The sequence below is a fragment of the Neomonachus schauinslandi genome, chromosome 4, assembly GCF_002201575.2.
Source record: "Neomonachus schauinslandi chromosome 4, ASM220157v2, whole genome shotgun sequence".
Lineage (NCBI taxonomy): Eukaryota > Metazoa > Chordata > Mammalia > Carnivora > Phocidae > Neomonachus > Neomonachus schauinslandi.
This window is the reverse complement of record NC_058406.1, coordinates 13,935,662-13,954,439: the sequence shown is the minus strand read 5'-3', so window position 1 is coordinate 13,954,439 and position 18,778 is coordinate 13,935,662. Positions and strand designations below refer to the sequence as shown.

The 18,778-nt window shown below is 51.3% G+C and overlaps 1 protein-coding gene across 3 annotated transcripts in view; it reads left to right on the top strand.

Annotated features, from left to right (window-relative positions):
* The window catches only part of TMCO4 (transmembrane and coiled-coil domains 4), an 85,159-nt gene that overhangs the window by 22,567 nt on the left and 43,814 nt on the right, over nucleotides 1-18,778 (top strand). For all 3 annotated transcript variants that reach the window (XM_021683513.2, XM_021683512.2, XM_021683515.2), the window contains 4 exons: nucleotides 10,330-10,462; nucleotides 17,193-17,290; nucleotides 17,561-17,704; nucleotides 18,336-18,455. In XM_021683513.2, coding sequence (XP_021539188.1) covers nucleotides 10,330-10,462; nucleotides 17,193-17,290; nucleotides 17,561-17,704; nucleotides 18,336-18,455 — 495 coding nt within the window. The remainder of the gene's footprint in view (nucleotides 1-10,329; nucleotides 10,463-17,192; nucleotides 17,291-17,560; nucleotides 17,705-18,335; nucleotides 18,456-18,778) is intronic.

Sequence of the window (18,778 nt, the reverse complement as noted above, 5' to 3'; positions counted from 1 at the left end):
CCGTTGCCTTATCACCGGGTAGGAGGGGCAGGTGTCCCAGTGAGCCTGCCTCTGCCTCAGTTTCTCCCTTTCCTTACCTGGAGAGCCATGTTCATCTTACCCCCTGCCCCCCACCCACAAACCACAAACCACAAATCCTCCTGAGCCCTCTTGAGCAACTAGCACACAACCTAGCCCTCTCTGCTGTGGGGGACCTCGGCCTGGTTCTCGCAGAACAATTGGAGTGGGTTTCAAACGGCATGTCTCATGGCACCACGTGGTACTTTGTGCCCTCCCAGGGGCATTCTCTGAGCAGCACTGAAACCATTATTATCTTATAGCCTCCCCAGATCCCTGCGGCTTTAGCCACACAGGGACCCCCCAGGGGCAGGTGCTAGGGCTCCAAAAGGCCTATAGAGGTCAGAGGTGGGTGGATCCTCAAACCATCTAGACCACCCTCTCAGCGCATAGATGGGAAAATGAGGCCCAGAGGTGGGCCTAGTTTGCCAGTAATTGTCGTGTCCAACTCTTTTTTTTTTTTTTTTTAAGATTTTATTTATTTATTTGAGAGAGAGAGAATGAGAGAGAGCACATGAGAGGGGGGAGGGTCAGAGGGAGAAGCAGACTCCCTGCCGAGCAGGGAGCCCGATGCGGGACTCGATCCAGGGACTCCAGGATCGTGACCTGAGCCAAAGGCAGTCGCTTAACTAACTGAGCCACCCAGGCGCCCTGTCGTGTCCAACTCTATCCATATTCATGAAGAACCAGGGACCAAGAAGTGGGGGCATTTGGGGAGTCAGCCTGCCCGGGTGTTAAAATTCAAGCTCCACTTTGGCAAGTTACTGAATGGTTCTGTGCCTCGGTTTCTCACGTATCAAATGGGAATAACAGTAGTCTTTACCTTAGAGGGCAGTGGTGAGGATTAAATGAGATACACCATGCAGAGTGCTCCTAACAGAGTACATGAGTGCTGCTCATGTGTGGTGATGGTTAGAGGTAAAGTGGCAAAGCCCTATGAATCAGAAAACCTGGATACTCATCCTGTCTCTGACACTCTCTCATTGTGTGACCTTGGTCAAGTCACTTAACCTCTCTGAACTGCAGCATCAAATCCAAATAAGGGGCAAGAGACAGATACTCCTTAAAAACAAAAAACTAACAAAAAACCTGTCTAGGACCCAGCATTCATCCATGTCACGTGGGGCCGGTTTATTTGTAGTCGATAATCTTTGTAAGTTATTCTAGTTGCCCTCCTAGGTCCTGTGAATTGCTGCATGGTATATAATCCTCAGGTCAACTGCAAAGGAAGGTAATATTACCCCCATGGACAGGGGAGGAGGTCTGGCTCAGGAGGTTAAATAAGTAGCCCAGGGTTCCCTTTCAAAGTAAGTTTCAAAATTCCATGTAAGGCAAAGTGAATGTTACTGTGAGCTCTGCACTGCTGTCCAGGCAACTTCACCTGAATCACAGGGTTCGCCCTCTCACCCTCTGGACTCTGAATCCAAAGATAACATCAACTCCAAGCCACGGAACTGAAGGAGGTGCATGCCACATGGGACAGCTGTCTTACCGCAAACTTGACTCCACTTTGTGCCCTGGTCTTTATTACTGAATTGCAAACCCTACCTCCCTGATGAATGAGAAAAGTTTGAGATATTGGTGTTCTGACATGCTGAAATTGCACACACTGGGTTTTCTGTCAGCATCCCTGAGACTCATGCAACCTGTTATCAGTATCAAAACTGACTGGTTCATCAGTCAGCCAGAACCAAGCACCCACTATGTGCACCAGATCCTGTGTGAAGCCCTGGGAGTAATTCTCATCATAGCTGATGCCCCTCGAGGGCCCACTATGTGCCGGCCCTGAGCCAAATGCTTTATACTCATTCATTTAAACCCCACAGCAACCCTAGTACGCAGATGCCATTACTGTTTCCATTTTATGAAAGAAGAAACCGTAGCACAGAGAGGGAAATGACGTGCCCAAGGTCACACAGCTACAAAGTGGTGGGGCCAGGATGCAAACACAGGCAGTGTGGTTCCAGAATGCTTCCCACGTGCATAGAAAGTGATAAAAGACCTCCTCCTTATAGCTGACTTTAAGGAGATTTGACAAGGTCAGAACAAAGAGTGGGGGCCCCAGGTGGCAAGAGCAGAGGAGCAAGAAGGCGGAGCTGAAGGAGGGTCCCAGAAGTGGCCCCTCTACTCCCATGACCCCTGGTCCTGAAGGAACCTTGTCACCACCTTCATGCCCTTATTGTCCCCCTAAAATACAAGCCAGTGGGAGAAAAGGCAGGAGTCATGCCTGAAACAATCTATGTTCAATTCCTGCCATGTTGGGGGGGGGGGTCCATCCTCAGAGTCCCATTGCCCCAGCTGTGTTCTGCCTTGCAAAGTGAAGACACTAAGCAGACATAAAAGCTTAAACCCAGTGCTGAGTGATGGCCAGGGTGGGGTGGGGTTGGAGTAAGGCGTAGATTCTTCATATGCAGAAAAGCTCACTTAGAGTGAAAAATGGGGATAGATTTTTTAAATTTTCTAAAAGTTGGTCAATTGGGGACGGTGGTAGAGCAGACTGGGTGACAGTTGTGTGAATACAGCCTGAGAACTGTGTCCTCAGACCCTAGGGGGAGAAGTAAAAAAGAGTCCCTGGCCTTCCTGACACTAGCAGGGTGGTACCAGCAGCCCGGGTTTCTTAGCCAGGGTCTTAGCCTAAGGATCAAGGAGGTGTCAGAATCTACTATGAAAAGAGCAACATTAGCCACCCTTTACTGAACAGGTACGGCATCCCAGGTGTTGGCCAGGCGCTCATGGGCGTCCTCCTATTTCATCTCAACAAAAGCCAGATTAAGAAAATATTCTTCTGTCCATTTTACAGACAAAGAAACTGAGATTCAGAGAGGTCAAGATACTTGCCTGAAGCTATTCAGCTAGGTAGCTGAGAATTCAAACCCAGTCTGTGTGACAACAAAGGTGAAGCTTCTGCCCCTGGGCTCCCTTTCTTTGGCCTAGGGGGTGGCCCCCAAAGGGAAGGGAGTGACCATGAACTCTTCCCAAAGGTCTGGGATCCTGCTGCTCTGCAGGAAGTACAAGGTCAACTCTGGGCCCACCATGTGGCTCTACACTTGGAGATGGGGCCATACTGAGAACAGAGTCTGGTTCAGTGCCTTGCAATGAAGATTATACCACCCCCTCCCAGGGGGATGCATTTGAAAATGTGGGGAGAGTGGGGTTGTTCTCACAACACCTGAGGTGTAACTGGTGTTTAGTGCCAAGCTCCAGGGGTGCCGCACATCCTTCGATGCATAGGACAGCCCTGGACAGTGAAGGACAGGATGCAATAGCAGATGCTGGTGGAGGGAAGAGCCCAGAAGTGTTGGTTCTGGTCCCTGCTCTGTCATGAACATAGCGGGTGACTTCGGACACACCCGCTTGCTCTTCCTAAGCCAGAGGGACCAGTTGGGCACCAGGGGCTTCTGCAGTATGGGGTTGTATGTCTGGGGTGGGCACCTGGGCTGTCCGGTAGTTATGTGGGGCTGGTGCACTACTGCCCCCTGGTGGCAGAGCTGAGATTCCCTAGGTTCCCCCCGCCCCATCACCACCACCCCCACCAAGATTTTCCAAAGAACAGGGTGACCTGTCTTGTGGACCATAAGCTAGGGCTGTGCCTGGAATTGTGTGTGCACACCACATACCCCTGAACACAGAAAATAGGATTCGCTGCTGACCACATGGGATTGTTCTGGAACCCTCAAACTCACTCAAGAGTCAATCTGCCTTTAAGAGACAGCCACACTGGACTGGACGGAGATAGTGACATCATATAATCCTGGCTTGTTATCCGAGCTCCCCCACTCTCTCAGCTGAGTGACTTAGGAAGTTTCTCTGCACCTGTTCTTCCCTCTTTTTTTTTTTTTTAAAGATTTTATTTATTTATTTGAGAGAGAGAATGAGAAAGAGAGAGCACGAGAGGGGGGAGGGTCAGAGGGGGAAACAGACTCCCCGCTGAGCAGGGAGCCCGATGCGGGACTCGATCCCGGGACTCCAGGATCATGACCTAAGCCGAAGGCAGTTGCTTAACCAACTGAGCCACCCAGGCGCCCCTGTTCTTCCCTCTTGAGCAAAGCCAAGCATTGTCATACCAAGCTCCTAAGACCGTTGGGAGGATGAGCAATCAGTCGCACGGGCTAACTCCTCTGGTGATGCCTGGCACTTAGTAGGAGTGCCATGGACCATGGTCTTCCTTCCTGCAGAGACAGCACAGGGGATCTCGATCACGCCCCCGCCTCCGGGTGTGAGGGTGCCCAGACCTTCTCAGACCTGGAAGCACTAACCTGCTTGCCCACTGTTGTGTTTCTCAGAGTGGGGACCACCTGCTTCAGAATCACGTAGGGAGCTTGTGAAAAGTACAGATTCCCGAGCCCCACGCCAGGCCTGAGTGCGGGGCCGGGGAATCTGAATTTTCACGAGCTCCCCTGTGACCTCCCATTGTGGGTCTCAACCCTACATCGCATCATCTGGATTCACGTGCTCAGTGACTTGCAGACTCTGGTCTCCTGAGGTCGATGAAAGATAGGGCAGAGGCTGCTTTGGAGCTGTTTCAAGTCCAAGTGACCTTGGACTTTTGAAGTTTCCTCCTGGGGGGTGGGATAGGGAACAGACACCCAGAGGCTGACCCTTAGATCTCTGAGCTGGAAGGGACCTCGGGAGACCAGTTTCTCTGGCCTTGGTCCTTCGGGTGGGTTTCCAGAAATGCCGGCCCAGGCTCTGGACTGGGATCTGAGCAGTCCTCAGGAGTAGCAGGGGCAACCTTGTGTGCCCACTGCCCACTGCTGGGCAGGCTGGGGAAGATCAAGGCCTGACCCAGATTCAAGGGGACACCAGGCGGGAGGAACGGAAGCCAAAAGCAATATGTGAGTTTTGCTGCCTCAGCCATGGTTCCCATGTCCTGGGCAGGGCCAAGGGCACAGCCTCTGCAGTCGGACCATCCGCTTCACCACCCACCAGATGGGTGGCCCAGGGCAAGTGACCCAGCCGTCTCTGTCTCTGTGTCCTTTCTGGATTGAATAAGATATGACAGCGGCTGCCTGCTGCGGTGGCTGTGAGGATTCAGGGAACCGGTACATGCGGAGGGCACCACCACGTCTAGTTTCGAGGAGACAGGGCGTAAATGAAGCTTCCAGTATTGATATGAGTATTAATCATAGGGTGTTTCTGCTGGAAGGAGATAGAGATCTTATCCAGCATAATTATTCTCCCCTATTTTGGACCACTCCCAACAGAGATCCGTTCATTCATTCATTCCTACAAATAGTCTATTCTTTACTCTTACAAAGATAATTACACATCTGCTTTGTTTTGGGCACACACCTGGATGCTAGGACTGTACAGTGAATTTGGAGCTTCTGTTCCAGAGGGGGAAACATCATAAACAAGTTGGCCAATGTAAAAATCAATTTTTAAAAGGTGATAAGAAAATACCTCCTGATAAGGGAGTAAAAAGCAGTGGAGTCAGGGAGGACTTCTCAGAGGCAGTGACGTTTGAGGAAGAAACTGAGTGATGAACAGATCCAAGAGAGGGTGTTTGAGGCGTTGTCAAGACTTTGACATTTAAAAGTAACTCGTCACTGTAAGAGATGACCTTACCCAGAGGAGGAGAGAGGCCTTACCCAGCAAACCCAGTGTCTCCCTTGTCCCTGGGGATGCAGGGCTCAGAGGGTACTGGAAAGAGAGAATAAGTCTCAGCTGGAGGTGGGAGGCGAAATGGGTAGGCATATCAGAGAACCTGGCAGACAAGGGAGAGTTTCAGTTAGTTACTGAGCCAACACATCTTACTAATTGCTGGGCATCATCCTGGGCACTGGGAGACAACAAGGAACAAAGCAGAAGTTTCTGCCGTCATGGGTCTGACAGTCTGGTGGGGAGAGCCAGACAGTCAAGCTCTTCACAGATACAACAGTGGTAGGAACCACGAATGGGACGGCGTGACCAGCAGTGGGCTGCTGTACTTTAGAGGCTGATGGCTTCTGTAAGGAGATAAAATTTGTGACCCGACTGATGAGAAGGGACCAGCCAGGCAGAGCTCTGGGGGAGGAGCCTTCTAGTTAGAACAGCAAGTGCAAAGGCCCTGGGGTGGGAAAGAGCTTGGCTTCTTGGTGGGCCAGGTACTGGTGCGTGCAACAGGGATCAGGGGAAAGTGAAGGGGGAGAGGGTGGTGGGAAGGGGCCAGGTAATGTCCAGCCTTGTGGACCACGGGAAGAAATGTGGATTTTATCCTGAGTGCATTGGGAGAGTTTTTAGTTGGGCAGAGAGCACAATCAGCCATATGACTTTGCCCCTCTGACTCTGGGCGACACATAGAGTGCTGGCATGCGTGAAAGATGAGAACCAGGGTGATGGCCGGTAGTTGAAGAGGGAAGGTGGTCACAGTGGCCGTGGCAGGCAATGGGTGTGGAGTGCCGGGATCTGACTCAGGATACATTTTGAAGGTGCAACTGACAGCATTAGCTGGTGGATTGGATGTTGGAGTAGGGCCACCAGAAAAACCAGGAACGATGCCCAGGCTCTTGACCCGAGCTCCGCAACAGGATAGTCAGCCCCTTGAGTGAGTTGGCCAACCTGGCAAGTTGGCGGTAGAGCCAGGACCAGAAAACCCCAGTGTTGGGGTCGCCTCAGACTCATGCCCCTCCCCAACCACCTACCATCTGCCTCATATAGGACCTCAGCTCCAAGTCCAGCAGCCTGGCCACCAGTGACCCTTACACATTCCAGAACCCCGTGCCTGAGTATACATTGGGAGCTGACCACCTATGTACCTGGCAACCTATATTCCAGAAGCTGAATCACAGGAGCTTTAACCAGCAGAGTATGAATTCACAGCTAATTATAATTGCCACCAATTAATCACCATGGCCAAGGCTGGCTGGCTTTCCACAGCTCAACTATCACCTGGATGCAATAGTCTGTGAGAGCGGGGAGCTCCTTTATGAAGCTTTAACTGACCTAGTAATCCCGAGATAAGACGTGTCTACTCCCCAGCACGCAGACAGTTGCAGTCAAGGACAGGGGGGCAAACACTGCCAGTTCGCAGCTCGCTGAGTGCTCTATGCCAGGAAGGAACTGGTTTATCCTGCAGAAGCTGAAACTTCAAACTTCAGGACTTTGGAGGGCCATGCATGGTGAAGGCTAGCTGCTGCTCTTTTAGTATAATATAATTGCCCACATCGCGGGTGCCCAGCGGAGGAGTCTAATGCCGTAACGTTCATTAGGGGCCTCTCGTGGACCGGGAGTCCTCTCCTCAAACCTTTGTGAGGTGACTCTCACCATTTCCACTTTCCACCCAAGCAAGGGTGAGCTGTTTGCCCAGGGTTCAACACACAAACAGGATCCCTCCCCAAGTCCGTCAAGTTATTCATTGAACATTTGTTCTTTGTGGCAAGCACCATTCTGAGAACTAAAGATAGAACAATGACTACCCTTATAAGATTGCCCTTATAAAGTTTGTATTTCAGGAGGAGAGACCAACAAAAGTAAACGAGTATGTCAGAGCTGGTGAGCTCTGTGAGGAGCAAAAGTCAGGGAAAAGGGACAAAGAGCAATAGGCTGATGGTCAGGAGGGCCTCTCTGGGCAGGAGCCTTTGAACGGAGACCTGAAAGAGGAGGAGAAGCCCCCCCCATGAAGATCCGAGGAATGAGCCTTTTAGGTGGTGGAAACAGCAAGTACAAAGGCCCTTGAAGCAGGAACGTTCTAGAAGTTGAGGTCAGGGACTTTGACCAAGGGCCTTGAAGGTCATGGTAGGGTTTAGATTTGGTTCTAATTGTGACATTTCTACATTATCGCCAAAGAAAGAAGAAAGCAGAGTGCCAGGAGCCCAGGCCTGGAGATGTTTCTGGGCTGGGGAGGAGCCAAGGAGGGCGAGTGGGCATCTGAGGGAGGAAAACCCAAGAGCAGGGTCCGGACTGACAGCAGCTCTGTTCCTCCTACTCCCGGTCCCCGGACCAGTGGTCCTCAAACCTGGCTGTGCACATGCAGAGACAGACTCCCAGGGCCCATCCCACACTACAGAACCGGAATCTTTGGGGTCCAGATAACACCCGTCCCATCCCCACCAGAGCCTGGAGCCAGTTGAGTGAGGCAGAGGGGAGCCCCAGTGTCAGTGGATGGCTGGAGGCTGTGGTGGAGGTTTGGGGGCTTGAGGTGCTGACGTGCTGCACCCCAAGGGGCCTCACTGCCCCGCTATGCCCACCAGGTGGCGGAACACGCAGGTTCTCTACAGAGAACAGAGCCCCCCAGACCGGTCCCAGTCAGAGAGGCCACCCTCCCAGTGGGGGGTGGGAAGCCGGGACAGGGATGCAGTGATTTTTTTTTCCCCCCCAGTGGAGATTTTTTAGATAAACTAACAGTCTCGGGGACTTTGGGTGTGCGGGGTGAAGAAGGAGGTTGGGCGAATCCCCTGTCTCCAGCTTGGGCGGCTGAGTGATGTCATGTTCGGAGTTAGGGCACCCTCACGTCCCTCGTGCCTCACTAACCAGGTAGTAAAGCATTCGTACGAGCTTCTGGGCTTGGACAGATCACCTTTGGTTAAATTTTGATTGATTCATTTTTCCAATTATAAAATTAACCCAAGTTCATTAGGGATAATTTTGAAAAGACCAAAAAAAAAAAATCCTATTTGACCTCTTTCTCTCCCTTTTTCCTCAGCAGTGGGCTTTTTTTTTCCTTAGCTGGGACCCTATTCTCAAGTAAATCTATCTATTTTAAAAATTCTGTTTCGGGCGCCTGGGTGGCTCAGTCATTAAGCGTCTGCCTTCGGCTCAGGTCATGATCCCAGGGTCCTGGGATCGAGCCCCGCATCAGGCTCCCTGCTCTGCAGGAAGCCTGCTTCTCCCTCTCCCACTCCCCCTGCTTGTGTTCCTGCTCTCGCTATGTCTCTCTCTGTCAAATAAAGAAATAAAATCTTTAAAAAATAAAAAAATAAAGTAAAAATTTTGTTTCATTATATAAGCATCTTTTTCAGATTTACAAACTTTTCTTAAGAATCTTTTTTTTATGGCTTATTCTCCACGGGGCGGATGTGCTGTAGTTTACATAACGGATCCCCTGATGTTAGAAATCTCCAGATTGCTATCACTTCCGCATTATAAAGGCAGTGGTAGGGTCTTTACTTACTATTTGCGGCATTCAGGATTGTTTTCTTAAGATTAGCATTTCAGAAATACAATTCCTGGGCCAGCGGGGATGCACATCTTTCCCCCCTCCTTTTTTTTTATTGGGTAAAATACACATAACATAAAATGTAGTATTTTAGGCATTTTTAAGGGTACAGCATTAAGCACATTCACTGTGTCTGCCACCACCACTGTCCATCTCCAGAGCTCTTTTTTTTTTTTTTTAAGATTTATTTATTTTAGAGAAAGAGAGAGAGCATGAGCAGGGGGAGGGACAGAGGGGAGAGAGAGAGAGAGAGAGAGAGAAATCCTCAAGCTGACTCCCTGCTGAGTGTGGAGCCCGACATGGGGCTCAATCTCACAACCCCAAGATCATGACCTGAGCCGAAACCAAGAGTCGGCCATTCCACCGACTGGGAGCCCCCCAGAGGGCCTCCCATTCACCGACTGAGCCTCCCAGGTGCCCCTGCAGAGCTCTTTTCATCCTGCGAAACTGAAACTCTGTCCCCCTAAATGCTAACGCCCTCTTTTCCCCCTCCCCGAGCCCTTGGTCACTGTTCTACTTTGTGTCTCTATGATTTTGGGAGTACATGCTGTTCTCAGGTTTTTTTTGTTTTTTGTTTGTTTGTTTGTTTGCTTTTAAAGATTTTATTTATTCCTTTGAGACACAGAGATACAGAGAGAGAGAGAGAGAGAGCATGAGCAGGGAGAGAGACAGAGGGAGAGGGAGAAACAGGCTCCCCACTGAGCCAGGAGCCCAATGTGGGGCTTGATCCCAGGACCCTGGGATCATGACCTGAGCCAAAGGCAGACAGACGCTTAACCAGATGAGCCACCCAGGCACCCCTGTTCTCAGGTTTTGATCCGTATTGTCAAATGGCCCTCCGGGCCGTTTATATCAGTGCACACTCCCACCAGCGAGGTCCTCGAGCACCCACCTGTTTTCATCACCTCCTTAACAGCTTTGGGATTAAAAAAATTGATCTTTGCTAATTTGGTGAAAAATACCACCTTGCCTCTGGTCGGTGGTTTTCAGCGTTGCACCGTATCCCATCCAGGAGGCTGGCCTGTGGTTTAGCTGACCACCTCCGGTGGGGTTGTGCATGTAGGGCGTTTCCAGGCTTGGGGCTCTCTGTGCTTAAAACCTAAACTGATTCTCTGCCCTTGTTTCTCTCTTTCAAGGGCGCTATGATGCACGGGCCCGCGTCCTCATCTGCCACATGACCTCCCTCTTCCGAGTGCCCTTGGGGGAGCTGGATCTCCTTGAAGAGACGTTCCTTGAGAGCCTGAAGGAAACCAAAGAGGAGGAATCTGAGTAAGGGAGCCCCGTGACCCCAGCCCTGCCTGCCAGGAATTGAGGATTTCCACTTGAGTGCCCTGCAGATAACAGATGCTCCCCTCTTCCCTCCCCACCATTAAGATCTGGTGCAGGAGGATGGAAGGAGCACTGGACCAAGAGTCCCAATGCAGCCCTGACTCGATGTGTGGCCTTAGCAAGTCACTTCCCCTCTCTGGTCCCCAGTCCTCAGTTGTACAAAGTGGGGATTAAATGGATTATGGCTGCGGGGGGGCGTGAGTCTGTGACATCAATAGTCTGTGACCTTGGCACCCCGTTTCGCCACCTCAGGCTCTTGGAATACCTTGTCCATGGGCCAGAGTGGCCTGGATCAAAATCCTATCTCTGACACCCATCTACTTGTTGACCTTGGACAGCGCCCCCCTTCCCTAAACCACAATATTCTTATCTGTAAAATGGGAATAAGGATAGCATCTTCCCAGGGTCACTGTGAAAACCTAACATGGTCGTGTGGAGGGCTCGGCCCAGGGCTGGCCCGTAGCAGGGGCGCAATAGATAGGAGTCCTTCCCTTCCGGTACCTTCCAGCTGCAGAGCGGCTTTGCTATCTATGCATGGTCAGGCGTGTATAGAGGGAAATTGTCCTGGTCGCTTGGCCAGAGCTCAGCTCTTGGCGGAACACGTTCCACAGGATCTGATACCACAGCAATCAGTCAATCCCGGTCACAGTCTAATTGCGGGCTCTTTGCACCAGGCACGTCTCCCAGCGCCCTCTTTGTCCAGCACGATGGCTCTCTTGGAGCGGCCAGTTTCCGCCAGTCCCACGTAGCTTTGAAACCAGCTTCAGAGCTGGGGAGCTGCCCTCCTGCCTGGGGTTAGTAGGGCAAAGGAAGGGGCTGTTTCCTGGAGAAAGGAAGCAACTTGATCTGTTGAAATAACCTGAGAACAAACAGGCTTGTGTTAATTCCCAGAGCTGTGTCAGTAAAGAAACACCTGGATCCAGGCCCATGACCATAGTCACGAGCAGGGCCCAGAGCCTTGTCTTGTTGCACACGGACACGCACATGCATATATGTATGCTTGGAAAATCTTAGCTGTTTGGAAATGTTATTATCAGAAGAAAAACATGTTACCGAGAGGATCTGTTTTGCCGATACTCATAATGCCAGATCAGAGATGATGCGAAACAGAAGTTCTAGGAAAGCCCAGCTCAGCGTGTGACATTGGGGAAGTTATTTAACCTCTCTGGGCTTCCATTTCCCTCATCTGCAAAATGGGACAATAATAGCACCCTCCTTATAGGGTCCTTGGGAGGGCTCAAATGAGTTCATATATGGGAAGTGCTTCGAGCAGGACTTGCACAGAGTAACTGGTTGAAAAATATCATTATTTGCTGTAGTACATCATCATCGTTCACATTCCTACACATGAGCCCTTTCCTCAGAAAAATACTCCACATGTGTAAGTTTTAAATTCTGCTTTAGGGACTCTGGAGACCTTTCAGATTCTTCCTGTGGTCTCTGGGAGGGTCTGATACCCAGGGGAGGCCTAGAGACTATTGGGCCAGGAGACCTAGTTCTCAGTGTGATTCTGCTACTAAATGTCTGTGTGGCCCTGGGCATGTTGCTTTCCCTCTCTGGGCAACGGCACGTTTTTTTCACCTAGACAAGTAGAGGATCAAATTCTGTGCAGGTTCCTTTTAGCTCCACGGTTTGTGTTTCTGCAAGGTGAGCTTATCACTCGACACACTGAGGCGATCCTTTGCAGCTCGGGTTCGGGGGATGATGTACATTTCTGTTCTTGGGTTCCCCCCCCCCGCAGAGCCCAGAGGCCACCCGAGCTTCCCCCACATGTTCGGTGACTTCACTTCCCTGTGCCTCAGCTCCTTCACCTCCAGCAGAGGGGTGATGGCTGTATCTCCATCGCAGGGCTATTAGGAGGATTAAATGAATGGATGCAGACCAGAAGCTTGGACCAGCGCCTAGCACATAGTAGGTGCCCATAAATGTTAGTGCATGTCCTGCTGGCTTAACACTGACCACATCAGAATGACATGGTCAACACGTAGCTGTCTCTGAGCGCTCAGTAGATGCAGGACAAGATGCCATCTCATCTGATGCACAGACAGTCCCCTGATGGTTCTGCAGAGGAAGAAACAGAAGGTCAGAGGGGTGACGTACCTCGGCCAAGGTCACACCACTGGCCAGTGGCACCATCAGATTCAACCACCGTATCCATCTGAACGGCACTCAGTGCATCCCTCACGGCATGGTTGACACCCCAGGTTCCCTCCTTAATTCTAAAGAAAGCAGTAAAGATACTTTTTTTTTTTTAAGTAGGCTCCATGCCCAGTGTGGAGCCCAATGCGGGGCTTGAACTCATGACCCTGAGATCATGACCTGAGCCGAAATCAAGAGTCAGATGCTTCACCGACTGAGCCACCCGGGCGCCCCAGTAAAGATCATTCTTAATGGGGCTTTCTGTGCTTTTACTTAGGAATCGGTCTCTAGAACTCCCAGAAATAAGCTCTCCCTCTATCAACTGGAGAAGGTGATTTTAAAAAAAGAAAGACAAGGTGTCGATAATGGTGATAAGGATAAGAAACACCCTCTCATGGTGGGAGATGAGTGGCAGGGGGTGACCTTTATTTGTGCATCCATGAGATGGGCAACATGGGTGTCTTGTTCTTCACCATGTATCCATGGCTTCAACCTCTGTCCTTGGAAGGCTGACGTGGAACACCAACTCAAGGTCATTTCTGGCACCCCAGAGCATAAGCATGGCAGAGATTGCCATGGTATCTGACCTGTGGGCGGTCAATAATGGGAACGGGGCTCCATTTGGATTTAGCGTCATGCCCTGAATTCCCATATCCAAATATAGGAAGCATTGTAGACGTAACTCCCAGCCAGCATCTCCTGTGGTGCTTTAGACGTTGAAATTCAGTCAGACAATGGAATTAACTGCAAGAGTAAAATGCTGTGTTAATTAATGATGATTGGCAAAGCCCTTCGTTTCATGTACAAAACAGTTATTAAGAACGTTCGAGTACTTAAATAAGTAAAGAAATCAGTTTGGGTTAATATTGAGAGAGAGGTCCTTAGCTAAATAACTTGGGGGAAAATACTGTATTCTCTTTGATTCAGCAAATTTTTATAAACATTTAAATAATAATGCTAGAGATTAGAGTATATCATCCATCTAATCTTTGTTAAATGGATTTGATACACTAGGATTCATACATTTAAGTAAAACAGCTTCAAGAACTCTATTTACTGTATAGGTATTTTATTCCCTTTAGGGTATGAGCTCCCCCCCACTCTGCATAAACTCCGCTAAAAGGGAAGATTATCTAGTATCATGGTTGCACAGATGTCGCTGCAGGAGGAATCTAGAAGCAGAAATTTATATAACTTTACAACATTTCAGATGGGTCCTAGTAGCTCAGAAGTTTTATTCTTGATGGTGACTGGCCTGTTCTCTGGCTAAATAAAATATTTAGCCAAAATGCCTCGCCGGCTTTATAGATGTGGGCAGTGCATGGGGGAGTAGATACTGTTGCAACATGTTCACGACCAGTCCTTGTCGGAATGATTAGGTTCTGTTCAAGAGAAGGTTTTCTGAGCACCCTCCAGGTCCCGAGCCCAGGACAAGCTGCTGAGGGTAGAGAGCAAGAAGGGTCCTGTCCAGGCAATTGTCCAACTTAAGATACAGCAGGTCCCTGGAGGGCTTGCTGTAGGTACAGCTCCCTGACCACCTGCATGCCCAGAGCTTCTGGCCCAGAAAGCTGTGATTTTAACAGCTACCGTAGGGGCTTATGATGCAGTTGATACAAAGCCCCACCCTTTGAAAACCAGTGGTCTAGAATTCCATGCTGAGTACAGAGGGTCAGGGGCCCCAGAGTCCAGGCATTTAGGCAACCCTGGGGCTCAGGCAGGCTTCCTGGAGGAGGTGACTCTTGAATGATGACTAATGTATAGGCAGCCAGAGGAAGGTGAGAAGGTCCTTGACAGCCGAGGCCCAGGCCGTGCCCGGGGGCAGTGCAGTGTTTCTGGAGGGCAGACCATGAGTGAGGAAATAATGAGCAACGAGGCTGGGAAGGAGGCAGGGGCCAGGTCCCCGAGGGCCTCAGTGTCATGCTGGAGAGGTGACACTATCCTCACTCAGGGCAGAGGGAAGGGACACGGAGGCTGGGAGGGAGGGAGGCAGACGATCAGGGTTATACTATCTATCACTATGGTGGTGCTGTCCTTATCCCCCCATTTCCAGTCCCTACGTGAGAAAATTGTAGCTCAGGAGTATTGGGTGACCCGGCGAGATCGTGGTGGAACTGGGCTTGGATACCTCCGCCCCAAATTTCTGCACTGTGTCCCAGCCCGAGTTTGTGAAATGAGATGCCGCTGATTCAGAGACAGCTGCTTGGCACATGCGCGTTCCTGTTGCACGTCCTCAGCAGCCGAGTCTTTTCCTCAGACCTTGAACTCTGCCAAAAACAACTAATTGCCAACGTTCCAGTTTGCACGGAGTGGTGCTAGCGATCAAGGGCCAAAGTATATCTCCAGCCTGCATGTAGGAGACAGTTATCGTAATAATGAAAGGACCGATAATAGCAGCAAACATACTGGCCGTTTACAATATGCCAGTCGCTGTGTGTGGATTATCTCATTTGCCCTCCCAGTGCCCCCGGGGATGAAGTGCTATTATTAACCCCACTTGCAGGGGGAGGCAAGTCAGATGGGTCAAATAATTGGTACTTAGTCACAGTAGGTAGCTCAACCAACAGGATAGACTGGCTTTTGCTGCAGTTAACAAATGACCTCCGAATCTCAATGGCTTACAGCAACAAAGGTGCATTTCTTGTTCATAGTATGTGTCCATTGCAGACTGGCAGTGGCTTTAGTCCACACTGCACTGTCGGTCCTGGGTCCTGGGTCCAGGGTGATGGAGTGACCCCTATCTGGAATGTTGCTGGTTCGTGGCAGAGCAGAAGGAGGCTCATCAGACCCCTGCGCTGACTCTTAAAGATTGTTCCAGAAATGACACGCACACACCACTTCCACTGACCTTTCATTGGCGACAGTGGGTCATGGGGCCCCTCAGTGCAACAGGGCAGGGATGTGTAATGTTTGTGCAGGGAGGACCATTACAGGGAGGGATAGCCGAACCTGGTGGATGGTGCTCCACTACCACACAGCAGAGGTCGAGGTCAAGTTCACAAGGTCACATCCTGATGTCAGAACCCATGCTCTGTCGCCATCCTGCCGCCTTCTTTGCTCGATGCACACAGTTCAGCCTCATCCCACGTCCGATGGCATGAATTTCAGCCACGGAGAAGCAGCGCCTGTGGTGTACGTGGTGACATTGATGTTGGGTTTCCGCTTCCCTTAGTGAAGTAGCTGTGAAGGGCTGTACTCGACACCCGGGAGGGGGGCGTGGGAAAAGAATTCGTTGAGGTGAGCCGGCAGAGAACCAAACGGCGGAGCAGCTCCTGAACGCCCAGCTCAAATCCCACTTCTCTTCGATGACTGGAGGATGAGCTACTTCTCAAGACAACGTGCGGTTCAGGAGGAACAAGATGGGAAGGAAACGAGTCTTGGTCGAGGGCTGCGTGGTTCTGCTCACAGATACTTGACGTGCAGAAGTACCAGCACGAAGCCCACCCTTGATGACGGGTTGTTGGTTGGGTGGATGAGGAAAGAATGCGTTCCATCTTTACAACCTGCAACCTGACGTGATAGCTGTTATTAACCCCATTTTACAGAAGAGGAAGCTGAGGCTTGGGGAAACGCACATAGTCTCGTGATAATAGCAGCCACCTTTTCGGTCACCCCTTGCGGTGTGCCATCATGCTAAATGCGTGACAGGTATGCTCTTCCTCGATGCCCACAGCCCCTCAGGAGGGTGATGCTGTTGTCCCTTCACTGGTCTGTCATTCGGGCACAATAATAAAACTGCTTCCAGGGTAAGAGAAACCATGTGAAGTACAAAGCACGGCGGCTGGCAAGAAGGATCCCTCAGTAAATATTAACCATTTTCCCTCTTGATCATCATGCTGTCACGCTATACATTGAGTTGTTGTCCAAACTCCAACCTCAGCTCAGAGTTCATGCTGCACCGACCTGCCCTGGGTCCCTCATCCTGCTCCTGATAGCCCCACAGCATGGGGGCCGCCCACCTGACACGGGGGCCGGGCTTGATGCACGCTAAGGGCAGCCGTCCTCAGCTTCACCTGATCCAGTTCACCCCAAATGCTTCCTTTCTGCTCGATTTTATAGCTTTTAAAGGTCAAGTCTGGCCGATTATAGCTATTGCCCCAAGGCCAAGGTCTCTGATAGCTGACATTTTCAGCGGGAGATGGGATCAGATGGTGGGGAGCAGGGAGGGGAAGGGCAGACGGGGGCGATGGAGTCTGTGATTGTATTTGTACTTGTTCTGGGTCCATCTGTTCAAAGATATTTTTTGTGCTGCTTTTGCTGTTATTATTTTTTTTGTCTTCTTATTATTCAAATTGCAACCCTGTTAGGACGGATCCATTGGGTAAGTAGCACCTCCCACACACTGGGATTTCCCAGCTGGGTTTTGGAAACTTCTCAGCTTCTTAAAACCATCGACCGGCCCAGGGTGACTTGGGTACCTCGCTCTGCATGGCAACGTGCAAGCATGGATCCTAGCTGGGGGCTTGGTGAGGCAGGGTGGTCTCAAGGGGTGCCAGGCACAGCCAGCCCTAAAGACCAACCTCTTTTCCCCCAGGACAGCTGAGGCGTCCCGGAAGAAGAAAGAAAACCGGAGGAAATGGAAACGCTATCTCCTGATAGGCCTGGCCACTGTCGGGGGCGGCACCGTGATCGGTAAGGCCAGCCCAGGTTGGGCGGGGGCCACAGGGGCCGGGGCGGTGCGGAGCTAGGGACGATGCCAGGCTCGAAGCTAGAGAGGACAGTGTAAGGGGGTCAGCTGGGAGGTGGCCCCCAGCGCGCACCAGGTGCTCGGTCAGCAGAAAGTGCGTTCATTCATTCGCCGTCTTAGAAGCATCCATGGAAGGCAGTGGGCGGCCAGTGGAGGAAGAACCAGGAAGGCCGCATCTTCCTGCCTTTACCTACCATGGGCTGTTTTCCTTGCAGGCGTGACCGGGGGTCTAGCTGCCCCTCTCGTGGCCGCTGGGGCCGCCACGATCATTGGCAGTGCTGGGGCAGCAGCTCTGGGCTCGGTGGCCGGCATCGCCGTCATAACCTCGCTGTTCGGGGCGGCTGGAGCTGGCCTGACAGGTAAGGTTCCAAAGGAGTGGTGGCCCCTGGGGGATGTTCAGCCAGGGAAGCCCGGCTCTTACAGGACAGGCCCAGATTCTCACCCGGGATGGCTCCCCAGGGGACAGAGGAGGACACGACTCTTCTCACGCTGGGTCCCAGCCCTGCGGGAACTCGCAACAGGCTTCCTGCGTTTACCAGTATCCCCGGGGGAGGGGGGCTCCAAATCATATGTGTCAGCAGCCCCCTAGTCACACAGAGATCCCTGTTCCACTCTCCGGGGGGAGGGGGATCCATCCCTCCCCACATGGAGAATCATGGTCAATTTGATCCACTTTTTTGGGAGGAGTGTGTTACACCGGTGATGTTCGTGGGAAGAAAAGATCTAGAACCAATGGGGTCAGGATGGAGCAGTGAGTTCCAGCCCCAGCTCTGCCGTTGGGAGCCGGCCAGCCTTGGGAAGTGTCTTAGCCTTGGCTGTAATCGGGGACAATAATGGCAACTACCCTGTAATGACTTAAAAATGAGACATTTGTCCAGGGAGAGGACACGCAGTTGGCACTCACTGTGAGTGTGCGAGCACAGAGAGCCACTCAAACATTCCTGGGGTCCCCAGTCATCTCCACCCTCATTTTTGTATCTGGGTCTTTAGGATACAAGATGAAGAAGCGTGTTGGGGCCATTGAAGAGTTCACGTTTCTGCCTCTAACAGAAGGCAGGCAGCTGCATATCACCATCGCCATCACAGGATGGCTGGCATCCGGCAAATACCGTGAGGACCAGGGGCAGAACAGAGAAGGGTGGGGGGATGGGGGAGGTGTTAACTGAGCTGGGACAGCTGCTGTGGGCCAAACCCTGGCCTAGGCCCTTGCCTGTGTATACCGCTGGAGGGGTGGGGGAGAAGCCCCATTTTGCAGAGGAGGAAACTGAGGCTCAAGAAGGTGAGATGACTTCATCCCATACCCATCCACTCTTCATCTATCCATCAATCTGTGCACATATCCATCCATCCGTCCGTCCATCATCCACACACCCACCCATCCGTCAACCATCCATCCACCTACCCATCCACCTGTCTACCAATCCATCCACACA